The 20,194-nt window shown below is 39.2% G+C and overlaps 1 protein-coding gene across 1 annotated transcript in view; it reads right to left on the bottom strand.

The window, feature by feature from the left end:
* The window catches only part of LOC150099924 (ras-like protein family member 12), a 29,259-nt gene extending 9,564 nt beyond the window's left edge, over positions 1–19,695 (bottom strand). The window contains exons 1-2 of the mRNA XM_090403004.1: positions 19,312–19,695; positions 2,324–2,380 (exon numbers count right to left, since the gene is read on the bottom strand). Of these exons, the coding sequence (XP_090259130.1) occupies positions 2,324–2,380; positions 19,312–19,474 (220 nt within the window). The 5' untranslated portion in view covers positions 19,475–19,695. The remainder of the gene's footprint in view (positions 1–2,323; positions 2,381–19,311) is intronic.
* Between the last annotated feature and the right edge of the window lie 499 nt (positions 19,696–20,194).

Genomic DNA, 20,194 nt, shown 5'->3' with positions numbered 1-20,194 from the left:
ATGAAAACAAGGATCCTTGTGGGTTGTTGATGGACTTGTTTAAACCATAGGAAAACTTAGAAGCAGTTCATGATACAATAACAAAACAATAACTAGATACATACAATACTTATTTTTCTTCAAGAAACTCGGTATGCATTTTTTGCTCCTCTCAATCCAGTATTGCATAATATTCTGCAATTAAAAAAATTAAAAAAAAAACTAACATGTATGGCTCCGTATTTTTTCCCTCCATAGAATTAAGAGCTGAAATTACACACACATCAGACTACGAAATCATCCAGAATAAATTAGCATTTATTCTGGATAGTACTTCGTTGTCTGTTGAGGAAAGAGATATAGCGATGTACACGATTGTTCTCCCTGCTCTCTCTTTCTTTCTCTCTCTGTCTCTCCAGCTGGAGTTGAATAGAATTCTGAAAGTTTGTTTAAACCGTCTTGAAATTAGCAAAGGTGGGATGTAGAACACGACATTACAAGTAACTCGAAGCGGTGTTTTTTCAGGCGAGGCTGTGTTACCATAATAACCTTTGGCCAAAAAGTTATTTAAGTATTACAGTAAATGATTCTGTTTTGCCACCTGTGGTACAACAGCGATTTATGAATCATTAAGAAATCTTTTGCATATGCCGCTTACATCAGTGTGGTATTCAAGCATTGAAACCCTTCCACACAGGAAATGACGTCAAAGGAATACTTGATAGCGCTGACCTTGTTGCGTCATGTTGTTGTGGTACGCCGTACGTAGAGACTAAAAAAAAAAAATTTCCTTTTCTACTTCAAATATTTTTCAATTCTTAAAAAGTGAGGCGGCCTGAGGGGGGGGGATAACACTGAGCTCGTGCTTACCTGAATCATTCAATGCCAACTTACAATCAGGATCACTGAAGAGTACGAAATAACTCGGTCTGGCGGCCGCTCCAAGGTCATTCCTCACGTGGCGTAACTTGTGTTCCTCCGTGGTGTGTTTATTTTTACCTCTTAATCTCTGTGCACGAGGAGGGGAGGAGAGGGGGGCTACTTGATGAACTGTTGAAACCGAGTGTGGAGGAGGAGATTCTGTGCGCGACACAAACGCACTACAAAGTTATTTTAGTCTGTGGAGAGCACAACTTCAGGGTACATATACTAGGAAACCCTGAAAAAATTTGTCTCACAGATAAACGTAGTTTAAAAAGTTTTTTATTTATTTTTTATCTTTTTTTTTATTCGCTCGTAAATTGTGTTTCTTCAAAACTTAATGCCCCGATAGGGCGGCCAGTCCTATTTGCATAGCATATCACGTCTGTCAACTGTATTATAGCCTTTTTTGCTGAATGAGAACGGCGAACTCACCGACTGTTGTATCCCCTGACAGACGGGGTTCGAACCAAGGCCATTCCAACCAAGATTCATCATCAAAACGGAAATTGTATTTGATAATTAACGAGTCTAAATAGCGTTAAGAACCAAAAGTATGCACTTAGACTCGGGTAGTGACCACGGAACATACAAACGATCATCACCATTCAGAGAAATGAGGTGCTAGAGAGAGAACACTGCGGTGATTAGCGAGTGAAACACACCCACGGCTTCCTATATTTATAACATCCTCCGTGTGTGTATGTGTAGGATTCCTATGCGTTAAAGGAAGGCCTTTTTCTCTCATCACTACGCTGTCTCCAGCTTCTTCAGAACATGAGTTATTTCATGGGTATGAATTGCCTGCTCGGAGATGAATCTTGTTCAAGAAGAACATAAAATGCACTTCTTAACTAAGCAAAAATAAACTAAAGTTTCCCCCTAAAAAAAAAAAAAAAAAAAAACGAGGTTTCTTATTTCTGTTGTTTCACACAAAAATAAGCCTTCTGGTGATCAACCCATGCCTAAACTAGGCCGTCTGTTACACAGTGTTCTACGTTAGCCTCACATAATCAATGTGTGACAGTATTCTCGAACTCATTCCTCCGATAACCCAAACAGAAGGTAAGAAGTGCTGTGGCATCTAAATTAGATGAGAGTGCCGATTGATTTATCCCCCATCGTCACAAATCTCGTTGAAAATATAGGTGACTACAGAGATGCCAAACTGTTCCCAAATTCGCGTGACACCATTTGTTTCGCGAGGTCTAGATGAGGGCGAAATATACCAGACGCATGCCGTGGGAGCAAAGAGCGCGCGCGCCTTATTAGAAAATTCCATTGGCGTTCTCTGAGCAAACAATCCACACGGGCGGAGAGAGAGAGAGAAAGAGAGAGCTCACTTGCGGTTGCAATAATTATCTAAAAATACCCAACCCCAAGGGTCAAAAGGATTAGTGGGGTACTTGACCTCAGTACTCACCTAGTTCTGGATCGTACTCGCTGATGAAGCGACGGGTGATATACTTCACTGTCAGAGCTGTAGAGAAACAAAACAAAAAAAAAGAAAAAAAGAAAGTAGTTAGCTGAAAAGCATGAATAATCTCGAGGCAGTTAGTCACTCCTTCAGAGTTAAAGCGCTACTTCGTGATACACCATTATGTGAAAGCGATGTTTCTATTCAGTAAAAGTTATGAGGTTAGAATTCCTTGTCAAAATATTTAAAAATACTTAGAAGTGCGTTTCAAATGTTTCCAAACTTAACTAATAATAATAATAATAATCCAGTCTGAACAAATAAAGGAATATACTTTACTAAAATTTTATTGTGCTCTTTATATTAGTAGTAACAAGGATAAAATAAATATTTAAAAATAAATATATCAGTAAATTGTGTTATAAAATTACTGACTACAGTTTTGTTCTGCAGACCAATATTTTTATTCAACTGGCTTAGCGCATGCTCAAAACTTTGAAACTTTTCCGTAACTTTGAAAACATTCATTGTTTGAATTTGTGTATATAATTTGTGAATTTGTGTGCAGCTATCAGTAAACTACAAACCAAAAGGGACATCTAAAAAATTTAAGTCATTTTCATGGACGGTGCCGGAGGCAGACGATCTAATCCGTAAAATCGAGACATTCTGAAATCCGTCCTTTTAATAAATGTTTTAATTTAGGAAACGGAAAAATTTGATTTTATTCATATGAGCTCATAAACTCATTTATGAATATATTTGTTCCTTAAGAGTTTTAAAACTAAAAGTTTTTGTATATCGAGTATAAGAATCGCATTGTATTTCCAATATCAATTTCAAATTTCTGGGAAAATAAGAATATGAAAAGTTCCACCAATAAAGGCATCGAAACAATCGTTTAAACTGAAGCTTCTCAGTAGTGTTTGACGTCCATTGCACTTTCGTTCCTCCAACAAAACTAAACACGATTCTGCTGCTTAACACATTGAAATTATAATAAAAATAACTTAAATTATTTTTAAAAATATAAAATTATAATTGAGGAGAGAGAGATCGTCTGTTAAGTACATTTCCCTCTTCTGGATAGTGCAAGCATTAAGTCTCCACCACTCCAAATGTGAGAACAGTATTCTAAGGTCGGGCGGATTTGGCATTTATTGTACATGGTGAAAAGTAGTGATTTGAACAGAAAATTACACCAAGTTTTCAGAAACTTTGGCTAAAATGTTATACAATCAGCTCAAGAAAATAAATCTAATGTTACACAGAGATCTGAGCATTATTAAAGGTAAGGGAAAATGAGCAATAAAATAGGACTGTTTAGGTGGCATTGAAGCTCACTTGATTATCCTCACCCCATTGCAGGACTGCAAGAAATCGGTGTTTAGGAAATTGGTTGTTGTACATCTTGAAGCTTGAATCGCTTGAGTATTACAAAGTTTACTGAAAATGAAGCAGTGAAATGGAGCGTGTTTGCATCGGTAAACTATGGACATGATTTGAGGTTAGTGAGAGAAAGTCATTAACGTATATAAGAAATGAGGATGAAAGTCTAGAGCCTTGGATAGGACCGTTCTTATGGTATACGACGTCTCTGAATTCAAGAAAATATGTAAATAAAAAAAAAACTTTTTTTATGGTTGAGGTAAAATTTTGCCGGTTGCAAGATGATGAAGGCAGATCTTAAGCTGGTAGTTTGGTAAGTAGACCTCTCTTCTAGATAAAGTCAAAGGCTCATTTCAATGTGAGTGTATCACAAGTATTTCAAAGGGAGAAATTAAGAATTAAAAAACTCAAATGACTCCATCTACATTTCGTTCTTCTTAAAAGGGAGCTTAATTCCACCCTTCTTGTGAAATATTCAAATGAAGGGAATATGAACTTATTTATATTTGGAAAAAAAAAAATGGCCTGTGTAGCTTAGTGGAAGTGGCGTTTGCACTCCACTGTGCTTGACCACCAGAAGGAAGACTAAGTTTCAAATCTACTCGCCGACTAGAGGAACATTTTCTAAGCCTTTCTTCGACCGGTTCCTAGTTAGTCAATCTCTGGCACAGGCAAGCGGTTTTTTGATCCCGGAAACTTAAGAAAATCGACCGTAGAATCCACACTATCTCAGATAATAAATATATATGTTTGTACCACGAGATGGCGGCACTTGTCAGCCGTCTCTCTTCACCGGATGCCGGATATTGGCAGTGATAGTCTTGGACCAGCTGTATCTAATTGGCCTTCGGTGGAGATTGAACTGTCCCCTCAGTCTCCAAAAAGTTATTGCTAAAACGGCCTCCCTTACTCCTTATTATTATGTTGGAGGTTTAATGGATTTTTTACAACACTCAAAAAGAATTAAAATAGAATTTAATACTTCCTATATTTCGTCCTAGTCACTAGGACATCTACGGGGATTACAAAGACAATTAATGTAACAAGCACACAAAAACTTACAATACTAAGCCCAACCACGTGGGTGACAATAAAGTCCTATCTAGGTGGAGCGCCCTCTAAGGGCAGTAGTAGGTGGCCTGGAATGTAAGGTGGGACCTCTGGTGATGACTGTTTCCCAAATCCTTAATACCAGCGAATACAATCGTAAAATGAACATTATCCTCCGCGATCGCGCTACCTACATCCCGCTAGAACACGACCCCACAAAAACGCAAGTTAAGAAATTAAAAATGTTACTTAAAAAAGTAACCTCCTGGCCCCCCGACGTCACGAAAAAACTTAAACCTTTCCGCTCCCGTCCCCCCCGAATATACGGTTTACCAAAAATCCACAAACCTAATTCCCCACTCAGGCCTATAGTAGATGCCACCAATGCACCTTGTTACAGACTGTCTAAACAGCTGGCCAACTCTCTGTCCCCCCCTCACCGGAAATTCAGCTTCCTATATAAAAAACTCGACCCACTTTAAAGCCCTCACAGAAAATTTAACCTTGAATAATACAGACATATTAGTAAGCTTTGATATCTCCTCCTTGTTTACCAATATTCCCTTAACTGACACTTTATCTCTCTTAGAAAACGTTTTTCCCTCTGACATCTTAGATCTCTTTTCCTTCGCCATCAACTCTGGGTATTTCGCTTGGAATAACAAAATCTACAAGCAGATAGAGGGAACCGCCATGGGCTCCCCCCTCTCACCCCCCCTTGCCAATTTCTATATGGAAGATTTCGAAAAACGAGCCATAGACTCAGCCCCACTCAAACCTTCTATCTGGCTAAGATATGTAGATGATGTGTTCTCTATTTGGCCTCATGGCCCAGACACGTTAGACTCCTTCCTCAGTCATCTCAATAGCCTACATCCAAGAATCCAGTTTACTATGGAAAAGGAAAAGAACAATTGTTTACCCTTCCTAGACACCTTAGTCACGCGCCTGCCTAATGATACACTTGCCTTCACTGTATACAGAAAACCCACACACACAGGCAGATACATTCACAAACTCTCCCACCACCACCCCTCACAACAATATGGCATCATTAAAACCCTTACCAAGAGAGCCCACAATCTTTGTTCCAGTGGAACCGCCCTCACTACTGAGCTTAACCACATACACAGAACTTTCCTCTCCAATGGCTACAGCGAACACAGCATCAAAAAAATAATCAATTCCTCCCCCATTCCCCGTCCCTCTCTTCAGCAAGAATTTAAAAATGCCATCACCATACCCTACATCCGTGGCACTTCGGAAAAAATAGCCAAGATACTAAAAAAGTATAACCTACACACAGCATATAAGCCCCACCGCAAACTGGCTACCCTTATCCGTTTTACGAAAGATCAGCTCCCTCCTCTCTCTCTGCCTGGAGTTTACAAAGTACCCTGTTCCTGTAAGCTTGCGTACTTTGGACAGACAGGCAGATCAGCATCCATCCGCCTGGAGGAACACAAGTCGTACATCGTTAAACACAACTATGGCCATTCAGGCTTGGCTGACCATGTTTTGGACACCACCCACAGAGTATCATGGAAGAAAACCACCATGCTCCACCACAGCAAATTCAAGAAAGAGAGACTTTTCTTAGAAGCAGCAGCAGCAGCTCTCAGAAACCAACTAAATCTTAACAAATACGGTTGCATTAAGCTTCCGAAGATTTGGGAAACAGTCATCACCAGAGGTCTCACCTTACATTCCAGGCCACCTACTACTGCCCTTAGAGGGCGCTCCACCTAGATAGGACTTTATTGTCACCCACGTGGTTGGGCTTAGTATTGTAAGTTTTTGTGTGCATGTTACATTAATTGTCTTTGTAATCCCCGTAGATGTCCTAGTGACTAGGACGAAATATAGGAAGTATTAAATTCTATTTTAATTCTTTTTGAGTGTTGTAAAAAATCCATTAAACCTCCAACATAATGTCCTCACAGCACTTAAGCCTCTACACAAGAATCCCTTACTCCTTGTAAGGGATTCAAAGGAGTTAGCGGTGTTTTTTTTTTATTATTTGCAAATAATTGTACAAATATTTGTTTCCACACTTTACTATGGCAATCCATTGTATTTATTGTACATTTCGCCATGTACAATAAATACAAATAAATGCCAAATGCGCGCGTTCACAAATAAATGAAGACAATAGCAAGTTAAGTAGTTTTTTTGAATATATATTTTTAATTTTTTAATAATTTAATTAATAATTTTTAATATATATATGTATATATATATATATATATTAAAAATTATATTAAAATAAATTAATATATATATATACTGTATATATATATATATATATATATGTATATATATATATATATATATACTGTAGTTGTTTAAAATGTGGAGACAGCCACCCAACCAATACCTGCACAAAGCCGAGGACCACCTCAGCCAAATGTGCCAACTGCAGTGGCCCTCATCCTGCGAACTACAAAGGATCTACTCAGCACCCAAAGAATAGACGGATGGAGGCAGTCAAACAGCCCTCCTCCTACAGCACAAGAACACCAGAGGCCCAGACATCAAAACCGGAGACTCAGCGGCCACAGTCGGAGACCTCCAATAATAGAGACACCCAAAAGCAAACAAGAAGTTATGCCGATGTGACCCGTACAATTAGACCAATTCCAGAACAAAATCAACCAACAGCACCTAAAAACCTGACAGCTGTTATTACGGCCTCACTAGCAAACATGCTACAAAATTTCAGCCTATCAAACCCTACTGAAACCTCCACTAAAAGATTTCTTTGAAACACAGGTCATCCTCACAGCTCTCATAAATGAATAGTAACAAACTCACTCCAGCATCTCTTCAGACAGTTGCTTGGAACGCAAATGGCCTCAAAAACAAAATTCTGGAACTCCGAGATTTCACATATAGGTATCAACCAGATGTTATTTTAATCAGTGAAACTCATTTAAGACCCTCAGACAATCCTACCATAAGGGGTTATCGCCTATACAGAAATGACAGACTACTCTATAGAGGCGGCGGCACTGCCATCTTCATTAAAAACTACATTAAGCACCACTCTGTGAGCAATCCTTCAACCACTAGACCCTCAGACAATCCTACCATAAGGGGTTATCGCCTATACAGAAATGACAGACTACTCTATAGAGGCGGCGGCACTGCCATCTTCATTAAAAACTACATTAAGCACCACTCTGTGAGCAATCCTTCAACCACTAACCTTGAGATCACAGGAGTGAAAGTAGTCACCAGCTCCATTGGCAAACTGAAAATCTACTCAGCTTACAATCCTCCCCAAAAATATCTACTTCACTCTGACCTAAATGCCATCTTATGCATCAGAGAGCCCACCATTATTGCCGGGGATCTGAATTCCAAGCATCCTGCGTGGAATTGTACAACCACAAACAAGAACGGTTGCATCCTTTCCAATTACTTAGGATCAACCAACGCTGTTGTGGTAGGCCCCACCGAACCAACTCATCTCAGTACGTTCGGCACTGCTGACATCCTGGATATAGCTTCCTGCAGGATATTAAACTTCAGTACAGCATCATATCTATGGATGAACTATCATCCGATCACAATCCAATTCTACTACAGCTGGGAAATAAAGAATACCTGTGTCCTCCTCACTCCTGCATTGCATGGGAAAGACTGTCAGCAGCACTCAAGGATTATATTGGACCTGTTCCTCACATACGCACAAAAGAAGAAGTAGAAACTGCAGTTACAAATCTCACACAACAAATTAATTCTGCTATAAAGGTAGCTTCCTCCCACAAATCTGCCTGCAAGCCAGATCGTTTGCCTGAAGACATCATGAACTTGATTAGAGACAAAAACAGAGCTAGGAAAAGATTCCGGAACACGTATGCACCACAAGATAAAATAAATCTAAACAGATTAAATGGGACAGTAAGAGATGCACTCAAAGCTCATAGAGACCAAGTATGGGGTGAAAAGTTATCCTCCATTTCACCTACTGATCACTTCATCTGGGGACTACTGAAAAATATCAAAAACAAAGACAGATCCCTTCCCCCAGTATTCTCTGACCAGGGCCTTGCTCACACAGATGTAGACAAAGCAGAAGTTATAGCATACAACTTAGAGGAGCAATGCAGGCCTTCGTATGGAAACCTTGACTTTGACCACATATATAAGATTCACAGCAAGGTCAGACACTCACTCAAACTTCCTATCACCAGCACTGACCATATTGCACCAACATCACCTGCTGAGTTATATGACATTAATAAAAAATTAAAGAACAAAAAAGCTCCTGGGCCAGATGGCATTACTAATCGGGTGATTAAACTTCTGTCCCGAAAAGCAGCAGTGCACCTGACCGGTATAATAAATGCAATTTTAAGATTTTACTATTTTCCTTCCACCTGGAAACTGGCTGACGTAATTCCTATACATAAGCCAGGCAGAGAAGGTCATCCTCTCACGACTCTGAACCTCAGTAAATGACCTAAACATCCTCCCTAAAGAACAGTTTTAGGTAACACCATAGTACTACCCAGCAAATCCACAGAATTGTCGAATACATCACCAGCTACAACTGGCACCAGTGCACAGGCGCTGTTTTCCTAGACTTATCCAAAGCATTTGACAAAATCTGGCATTTTGGACTCCTGCACAAACTTATCTCAGCCGGTACTTCACTAAAAATGGTTCATTTAATCCATTCATATCTTCAGAATAGATCAATGCAAGTAAAAGTCAACGGTTCTACATCCTCCCAGCGCCACATCTTTGCTGGAGTGCCGCGGGGATCTCTATTGGCTCCATTGCTGTTTTCTGTATACATGTCAGACATCCCAAACAATCCAATGACTTCCATTTTGGCCCTGTATGCGGACGATACGGCGATACTAACCAGATCTCTCAGACCCCATTTCATTACCAGAAAGCTTCAAGAAAACCTTCTAAAGCTGGAGGGTTGGTTCTCCAAATGGAGATTGGAAGTCAACGCCCAGAAAAGCTCAGCCGTTCTTTTCTCAAAAAGGCCAATGTCTCCTGTAGGAGATGTGTTGCTATTCAGTACTAAAATTCCCTAGCAGACAGAAACAAATTACCTGGGTGTAATTCTCGACAAAAAGCTATCTTTCAATCAGCACACCAAGTCTCCGTGCACAAAGGCATCTAAAGAGACATAGCTCAGATCCATCCGCTACTTAATAGCAATAGCAAGCTCAGCAACAGAATCAAATTGCAATTATACCAGATTATAATTCGTCCTATAATCACCTATGCCTCTCCGGCCTGGAGCCACACACCTCTAATGCTACCATTATCAAAATACAGCGAGTGCAGAACAAGTGCTTGAGAATGATTCTGAATGCCCCGTGGTATGTTAGACACAATCAACTCCACAGAGACACAAATATTCCCTATATTTTCTGATTTCAACAATTCTTAGCAACCAAGTTTTCCCTAAAGACGTCCACACATCCCAACGATTTGGTTCAGCAAGCTGCAGCATACGATCCAACGGACATATTCAAATAAAAAGCTATATTAGCATCCCATAGCGATGCATAATCTCCATGCCCATTCAGGGCGAGCAAACTGCTCATAACTTTTACCCTCACTGTAACCAAAACAGATAGCGGGGAATATGAAAAGCATCTTGCTTCACCCCTAAAGACATAAATGTCAATTGTCAACCTTGGTATTTAGGGTCTAGCTACTCACTGAGGAGACATCAAAAAAGGTTGAAACCGTTTTGGGTAGTGACCCCACCCATAATGTATTGCAGTATACACCTTTTAGTGAGATGTGCTTTATATTATGGGAAAATAATAAGAACAGTGATCAGAACTTTACCCACCTTTACAATGAGTTGCCCTGGTGTTGTAATATCTTTAGACTTGAACTATGTTTCAGGCGCAAACTTAATTGTTTGCATACTTGGGATTAGGAGTTAAATAACCAAGCTTATAAAATTACTTGGTAACCCTAAGTATTATGAGTCCGAATGGTTACGCGCTTCGCGACCATAATGCCTGGGAAAGGAGTGCCCTGCGTTCGATTCTCGTCGCTGACGTGAGGAGCTATGGATTTTTCTCAGCCATAGCCAAGTTAGCCTTTTTGGGCGTGGACTGCAGGGTGTTTCTCCCCAGTTTATCTGAGGTTTTTCCTCCCGCAAATCAGGCAAATTGGTCTTAAGAACACAACGCTTCACAGACAATTACAGATATTTGAGCGTGGGGGGTAACGACCCCACCTCGTAATGGGTTATGAAACTCAAAGATGGGATGCCAAGGTCCTACCTGAGGCTGTAGTGCCGAAGAAGAAGATAAAGTATTATGATGTATCGGTTGCTGTGTTCTACCTGAGAGAGTAGCAGTCAGTACTTCACTTTCTGAACTCTACTGAAATAAATAGAAGGATAAATGTAATTATCTGTTCTGATAAATGACGATATTTACTTGTATCACACATAGGATAAGGAAATAAGAGAGAGAGAGATAGAGAGAGAGAGAGAGAGGGAGATGGTAGATAAGAAACTAGAGAATAGCGAGCAGCAACAGACGAGGTCAGAGACCGAGCAAGTCAAAACTTGCTTTCCCTGTATGTGAGTGGACCAGCATCGAGAGCTGTACTTTTTTTTTTCTTTTTAAATTAAGCCCCCACCCACGTATATTAGTGGGCTAAACTTTTTTCTATTTTTATTAATTTCATATTTTTGGTATTTATTTATTTACTGTGGTGGAACTATCGGATAGGCTGTATCTACTTTTGCACGTCCAGTTGATTTAAATTGCAGCCACAAATGTGTAAATTTTCTTCTTCTTCCTCTTTATAGTGCTTTTATTCTGCTTGGTGCAGGATCCGCTATGATTATGCGACTGTAGGAAACCCCAACCGGCTTGTCGCAGAGTCTGGCGTTGGGGGGGGATGAATGTGTAAATAAACAACTCCAATGCGATGTCCTTTTAGTCGCAAACGGCAATTTATAGTTGGCGAAATGCTTTCGTTTCTTCATGGCATCTTGTCAAATGAATATATCTTGGGAATTACGCAAATTACCGCTTCAAAGTTCACGGCAATTCGTTAAAATAATTTGCGCTTGAAATTGCATCAGTTAGTTAATAGGCATGGATGCGCGCAAGTCACCCACAAGGATGATGGGTGACTTGCGCGCAAATCACCCATCATCCTTGTGCAAGATCTTTTGATTTTGCCCTAAAATAATATGTAAAGGCCCGAAAATCAACCACTAACAATCTGTCAATAGTATTAATCTAAAACTTTGAACCATCTGCATAACTATATAGGATAATTTCGTTTATACACTATCTTGAAAATTTGCACCTCTCCCACTAAACTTTGCAGTTGGGATGATGCACTCAAGCATAAAGTGTTTCTCTAGCACCCTATGCTTCAGAAAGACCTTGTTAAATTGATCATAAAAGGATATAGCTTGATTAGCAGCTGTATAATATTGACTTACAGTACCCTACAGGCCACTTACAATGCACCTCACGTAATCCAGTGTAGACTGCGCTGTTCATTGCAATGGTTGATGTTTGGTTTAATAAAAAGAAATCTTCAAAAGAAACAGACTTGTGTTTTAACTTCTCTGAGCTGCTACCACAACTATCCTGAACCACTGTAGATTCTTGAATGATATTTTCCACAAGAGAGTAAACGGGTTTCTTCCCAACTTCCTTTGGTCATTTGTTGTTAACCTTCTGAGTCTTCCTCCAAGTTTCTTGCTGAAGAGGTATCTTTACATTTTCATTAGGATATTTTATTCGCAGTTGATTCCAGGAGCTTTAGTGTCCAGAACGGATAGGTGGCTGATATGACGTCGTGTAACATATTTTTTTTTAGAATCTAATGAATTTTCCATGTGCCATTGACAATATACAGATGTACCATCGACTCTAAGAGTAAATTTATTTGTTTTATGTGTATAGACCACGTGTGAACGGCAAGTCGTTCAACGTAGGGTACATTCATTGAAAGAAGTAACAACAAACAGTATCAAATGTTGTCAATTTTAATTTTAAAAGGGCGAATCAGATCTATAAATAACACCTCTTTATTACTGTGTCAGTAACGGCTTTATTACCGTGGAGTGTGCCAGGATTTATTATGCCAATGTAAATGGAAGCTCGCTCATTTCGACATCATTGGCAGATGAGGAATTGGCAACTTCCACATGCATCAGTGCGTAACGGATTGGCGTGCAATATATTTTCGCGAAAATGTAACAGAATAAAGAAAAATTGATTTTATACACATTTGAAGAAAAAAAATCCTTTTTTTTTTATAAACTATGCAAAGATTAATCATTATATAAACTTGGGGGTTGGGGAAAGCAATGGTGAACTACCCTGTAAAAATCTCACCACGAATACTTTGTGGCCAATGCCTACAAAGTCACCTGCGGTCGGGATGATGTTATTACTTTATTGAAACTTAAACAGATTTGTGGATTTGACAGTTTTGAAAACTTTGGTCTTACATCGCTGTTGCTTTTGCATCTTTTCCTTTAAATAATGCAAAAACACGCGCAAAAGATCCAGAGAATGAAATTCCCTCAGATCTCTTAGCGCTGTTAGTCCTGTCTGCTCTTTATATCTCTGGTGTTCCTGCATTCTTTTGTTCACTTCTTCGCACACCCATCTGACATCGTTGCCGCTTTCGGAATACGTTTTTGAAAATATGTCAGTTGGGAGGAAAATATTTAAAGCGAGCATGCAAATAAATAGCAGTATCTGTTTACATTAAAAAGGTTGGTTCATTTATATGGAGAATGGAATAATTAATACTGAAGAGCCCGCTTTCGTTTTCTTCCCATGGGATGGGGATCCCGCATTTCGCACTCAAGTTTAAGTCATTACGGTAGTTCCGTAAACTTGCCCTGATGTATGTTTTGGAATGGGAGATGAGTTTCTTCATTCGGTGTGAGATCACCGCAAAACTTACTAGAGACTTGGAGTTGCTTTCTACAATTGGTAATCGATGTGTATTATGTGTTTATTTGCATGGATTCTTCTGGAGAGGTTTTCTGTTTGGGGAGGGAGGGAGGGAGGGAACTTCCCATCTTCATATGAGACTGATTACACATCTGTGTATCAGACTCTAGTTAAGCACCTGCGTGTTTTCTTTTATGCATTATGTGGGCAACAAGTTTAACCTCTTTCAATCTTCATATTTTGTTATTAAAAATGACAAAACGGAAAAAAAACCTTACGAATAGAAACAAAAAAAAAAAATAGCCTTACCCCGTTCGCATAAATAGGTGGATTACATCAAATACCAAGAAGCTTTCTTTTTCCTTTTAATCCCCATAAATTATGCCTACTTTTCCTGATTAAGTCTATTTGTCAGCTTCCTGAACAACCACTGTCTTGTCTTTCATCTCTTTAAAGTATTATTTGTGTTCAGACTTTCCTTACATTCTGTGCTGACCATTTATTGTACCCATTGCTACTTTAACAAACCACTCTTAAATGTCTGGCGAGTGTTTAAGCTTTCTGGTCAAATTTCGTACGCAACTTTTAGTTTCTGTATTCGGCTTTGAAATAATGCTGGATTTAATATTCACTTCATTTATATATAATTTTGCATCGCCGAAGTGAAGCCTTTTGGCTCTTTTTTGATAAAAAAAAACTCTTATATTAATTTTTATGACCCTCCCATCCGTTGGACGCTAATAAAACCAGGAGATAAAAATTATCTGTCACCTGAAGAAATTCACAAGAATCATTACCGACCAGCAGAGTAGAGATGTTATTTACTCACCACACTTTTATAATTTCTTTCCCTTAAATGGTGATCTTGTGCAGTCCAAACAGTTAAATCATTCCTCTCAGATCTTATCTTCGAAATTTCACGGATACACTTTTCTTCACTTCCACCAATCCAGGCGGAAAGGATCTTGAAGTATTTACTGCAATCACAATTTTAACCAGACATCCTGTGTACTCACCGGGATTTCAAATAATCTCACCTCTACTCTCTCCCAACATTCTTTTGATGAGACTTCTCTCTTCAATTTGTTCGAATTCTTTTTCTCTTTTCCCCCTATGTAGCGATTCTCCAATAAAACGTGTGAAGACAGTAACAACAGTAAAGCATGCTGTTGTTACTGTCAAACATCAAATCCAAATCGATTAAGAAAACGAAAATTTTTTTTTTCCTTTTGTGTAAATAACAGTTATTTCTTGTTCTCAGTCGATAACAACGATGCCTTGTTTGAAAAGACCTGGGTTCGAATCCAGATGCTCCTCTCAATTGAAGACTTCATAAGAAGTGACAGGATGATTTCTCCAGGAAACCTAGGTTTTGAATCTAATAAACTGAGCGCGCACACACACACACACACACACACACACACACACACACACACACACACACACACACACACACACACACGCAATTAAGGCATAAATCATTGACTTTATAGCCTTCGTTGTTGCTTCCGCTGTGATTCTAAACCTTTTCTTATCACTCGTTAAAAACCATGAACGCCACCCATCTTAAAAGAAACAGTTCTCCAGCAACATCCCTCAGAAGACAAATTAGACCATTTCAGTTTCCTCAAACTCTTCAAGGAAAAATTTGAGCACAAAAATTTTGAGACACGGAGATACAAAAAGTCATTGGTCTCAATGCTATCTAGGGTGACCAAACATTTGTGTTAAGACCCGTGATCGTCAACAACTCCTTAGCCTTCACACAACTTTAACCTTTCCTACTACACTGCTTGAAAAAGAATCAACGGACACCGTTGATGCCATATAACGAGCCACGTGTTTCTAGCATGTATACATCGGAGGAATATGATGCTCCCAAATCGGTGCATCTGTGTCCGGATGAAATGGTTACGAGAAGAGACCTGATGGAGTTTGAAGGAGGCGTTGTGATAAGATGCCATGTTGCAAGCCTATCTGTTCGGCAAAATGTTGACCAATTGGGCCATCCGAGGTCAACAATCAGTGATACCATACTGAGATGGAAGTGCAGGGAGTCAACTGCAAGTGCTACCCCAGCGGAAGACTCACCGAACATGACCATAAGGTGATACGAATGATATGGAAAAACCGCCATTGTCGGTGGGTTTTACATATTATCATTTGTTACATATTATCATTACCGACGCGTTGAATGCGGAGTTCTGAGCATAGACTAGAACACGAATCTGCACAATACCATTCAGAACGGAGGTTCACAGCATGGGTTTCTATGGTACGCCGCAATATGCAAGCCCCACATTACCCGAACCAACATGCATCTTCGTCTTCAGTGGTGCCAAGAGCCTATACAGTGGCACGTGAAAGCTTGGAAAGCTATATGTTATGCAGCGACGAACCACTCTACACCCTCTACAGAACAGATCGACGAGTGTGGCGGATGCCCGGTGAACGTCTTTTACCCCAAGTAACCCCAAATATGAAATTCGAAGGTAGCGGTGTGATGCCATGGTCCTGATTTGGCCTTGGACCTCTGTTTGTGGCCACGAACATTAAACTCTGAGAGTTATCTGAATATTCTGAACAATGCGATGCTTCCTACTTTGTTGGTGTTTCTACAGAACTGACCATTGTCTCTTTCAGCAAGACAATGCATCGTGAGGCTCTTACTTTAACTGCGTGGTTTATGGACATGTACGTCACTACGCTTGATTGGCCTATTGAACATCTGGGGGATGAACCAAAGCCTCAGGACATAACAATCCAGGACCTAATTACATGTCTACAGAAGAATGGTCCAAAATGCATATTAACCGCTATTGTAGGTTTATGGAAAGTATGCCCCGTAAGATTGTTTCCATCATCGCAGAAAGGAGGTCCTACATCTTAAGGTGGCCACCATGACAATTTGCTGCTGACAATATCTTCAGTATCTTGAAAATTTGCTTTATTCATTCCTTTTTCCCTTTCAAAAAAGAAAAGAAATCTACCATCTAATTAGCAACTGTTTGGTCTCCCTGCAATGCTTCCCAAATACAGAAATGTATGTTGAGGTCATCTATTGTGCAACTTGGAGTCTTTCGTCCAATCGAAGGTCACTAGTATGGATTGTCTCACACAAAGAGAAAATCTTCAGAAAAGTACAGACTTTGTCTCTGGCGTATCCAAGGCAACATGTCTAGACTAGCAATCTCAACAATTTCAACATTGAAGTCTTCTTTGTGTATTTGGCAAGGTGGATGTACAGTTTCCTCCCCAATGATTTTTTGATTAAAATACTTTCTCATCGTAAAATCCTTTATCTTCTATATCTTCCCCTCTTTTTTTCTTCTTCTTCTTTTCAACTCTTTCTGGACATTAAGTTTTAAATAGAATCAGGATTCGTAGAGACAAGATTCTGATCTGCAAATATAGTCGGATGTAAAGACAAGGAGAAATTAGTTTTGGTAATGAAGGTGTACACGGAGCCGAACAACTCCACTGAAATTGTTATTAGGAAGGGAGATTGTTGAAGGCGAACGAGTAGTTGAATGTCGAATTGCAGGTTCAGTTTTTATTTTTATTTTGGGTCAATCTTAAGTAACTGATGGAAGAAGGACAGTACTAATGGTAAAATGAGAAAACCGGTGATATCATATTTTTAAAGAACTATGAATAAACAAATAGAGCAAAACAAAGATGAATAAAGTGACTACCATAAACAATATTAATACTTAAGAAGGAAACTCTTGTTACCTCAGTATGCAATTACGTGGGAGTTTCAATTTGCGTTTTTATTTTATTGTTATTATTTATTATTTATTATTTTTTTTTTGCATGCGTGTTTGTATGTTGTAAATAGTTTATCAACAATTGCAGCAGTAACTTCAAAACCAAGTACTGTACAGTAATATAGTGAGGCATTGACTAGTTTTATTTAAACAATCATTGAGACCAAAATAGCATTTCAAAAACTTCCACAAAGTACTGTTTTTCTTCTAACTGACGCTTCTACAAATAACATCCTTCAGCTGAAAAGTTTCATTCATTTTGAGACTCCTTCAGTTCAATAATAGTTCATAAGTTCAATTTTCAGATGTTTTTCCGGACAGTATATAGCAATGACGTCACGTAAAGCCACGCCTCCTAACGTCATACATCATTCACAAGCATACATGGAGAAAAATGACTGGGATACAGTAAGAACAACCAGGAAGAGACCAGCATTTGTGATTACCAGCAAAAAAAAAAAATGTCAGTTGAATATAATACAGACCGAAACACGTAATTGCATAGTCATGTTTTTCAAAGAAACATGTAATTACCTGTTATAATCAATTATCAGGACATAATTTAGAGAATCTAGAATTAGTTTTTTTCTCCCGTAAACTCAAGAAAATCGACCGTAGAACCCACATTATTTCAGACATCGAGTGTTAGGGACCACGAGATGGCGACACTTGTTGAGCTGGCTCTCTTCACTGCGTGCCGCTTAATTAGTGATAGCCTTGGGCTAGCTATCTCTGATGGGGTGCCAGTGGAGATTGAACTGCCCACTCAGTCTCCAAAAGTTAGATAAGGCTAAAATGGCCTCGCCTACTCTCTATATGGGAATAAAAAGGCGTTAGCTGAGAACTTAGAGAATCACGTGCTGAGAATCGCTGGCGCCAATGATGCACGCGTTGGCAGCATGAATATCTTTCATATGCACACACATTGTGATTTGTTTATGTAATGATTTATTACTAAATTTATAGCATAAATAAATGTCTTGAAAAAAAATGAATATAGCTTTTTGTGTAAAATGAATACAGCAGTTGTCAAGAGTTTTAGTTTATTTCTTAGAAATAAGTTCAGTTTGCATAGTCTGTTATGGTTTATCTGGTTTGCGCGATGAAGAACTCGCGTTGCCATAAGCAAAGTCCACCTCCTCTGCATGAGACTGGCTAACTCATCCTTCAGTTGAAAAGCCCTTATAACAATTCTTCTCCTCCTAGGCGGAAGTTGAACTCTGGTCTTCGAAGCTGAAGGGAAACATTGTTACTGAGCTTGGGCTGCCCTTGTCTAAAGTTAACTTATTTTATGATTATTTTTATTTTCCTATCCTGCTGCTTTTGGTATTGAATGCATCTACCACTTTATAGTTCAACGTTTCTTGTTTTGGATCAAGTGAATATCAGTCAAGTATGTCGTAGGTTGGACAGTAAAGTCATAGAGCATATTCAGTACTAGAAAAAAATCAAAATATAATATTGACAATGGATACATACGTCGACAGCAAAAAAAAAATTATTTGGTTCTTTATTATTATTAAAGTTTTTTTTTTTTTTTTACTGAAAAAAAAAGAACACACATAGCGTAGGATGAGCAGACTTGTCCTCTGACTTCGATGAATGACATTGTCGCCGCGCCTCTGATAGGAAGGCTGTTCTATTTGAGTATTTAATTTTTTTTTTATTTTTTTAAATGCCTTATGCAGTTGTCCTGTTTGTTATCTGCTGATAAAGACGCACGTACACGCGCGCGCACCCACATATACAAAAAAAAAGAAAGAAAGAAAGAGTACACTCAGTGTGATTAAGATAAAATTCGTCAGGCGCATGTGAAGCAATATAGAGAATAATAATTTCGATAGTGTTCACTTACCTGACTTTCCAACGCCTAAACTTCCCACCAGGGCTACGTTGATCTCGGGCAGAGATGAAGCATGAGAATTGGCCAGACTCTGTCCCGCTGTCAACCTCCGGATGGGAATTCCGATAGCCGAGGCCGTAGCTCCACAGTTCTCGATACCGGATCCCAATGTCATCGAAAAGAGACTTTGCGTTCCACTCCTTTAAACACACAAATAAGTTTTTCGTGAGGAGGGGAAAGGTTCGCAGTAGGGCTCACCGTACGCGATCTGCAGAAGTCAAAACCGTGGACATCGAAAGAGAAAAACGGAACACACACACACACTCATAAGCGATGGGTGCACTGAAAGACTTCGTAGCTTACCGAGGAATACAGAAGCACAAGGGAAGGTTTGGAATCACATGTGGCTATTTATATTCAGATGACGTCAAACACTTGGGAGGCTAAATGGCTAATGAGAGACAGAGAGAGAGAGAGAGAGAGAGAGAGACGGAAAATGTTTGGGGTTATATACGAACTGAAGAACTCGGAAGAGGAATGTTTTGATAGTTATTGGCGAACATTCCTGTGGAAGGATTGGGATATTTCCCAGATGAGTTAAAAAATAAACATTCCATTGGGTTTTTCTTCAGATAACGTTTAGCACGTTATTTGCTTCCTTGTAACGATTGATTTCTTGTCAATAACGATTTAAGGTAAGCGATATTCGTTTTCTAAAGGTTAGTTAATAAATAAGTAAATGTTACTGGTTTGAAGAAATATTATAAAGAAAACAGTCTCTCTCTCTCTCTCTCTCTCTCTCTCTCTCTCTCTCTCTCTCTCTCTCTCTCTCTGTGTTTTTCCCTCTCTGACACAAAAGATCAACAGGCATTAAATTATAAGGATTTCTCTGAAT

Source organism: Typopeltis vanoorti, chromosome 13 (assembly GCF_054136105.1).
Source record: "Typopeltis vanoorti isolate ZY-2024b chromosome 13, IOZ_Tvanoo_1.0, whole genome shotgun sequence".
NCBI lineage: Eukaryota > Metazoa > Arthropoda > Arachnida > Uropygi > Thelyphonidae > Typopeltis > Typopeltis vanoorti.
The sequence above is the reverse complement of the archived record's forward strand: the minus strand, read 5'-3'. Positions and strand labels throughout refer to the sequence as shown.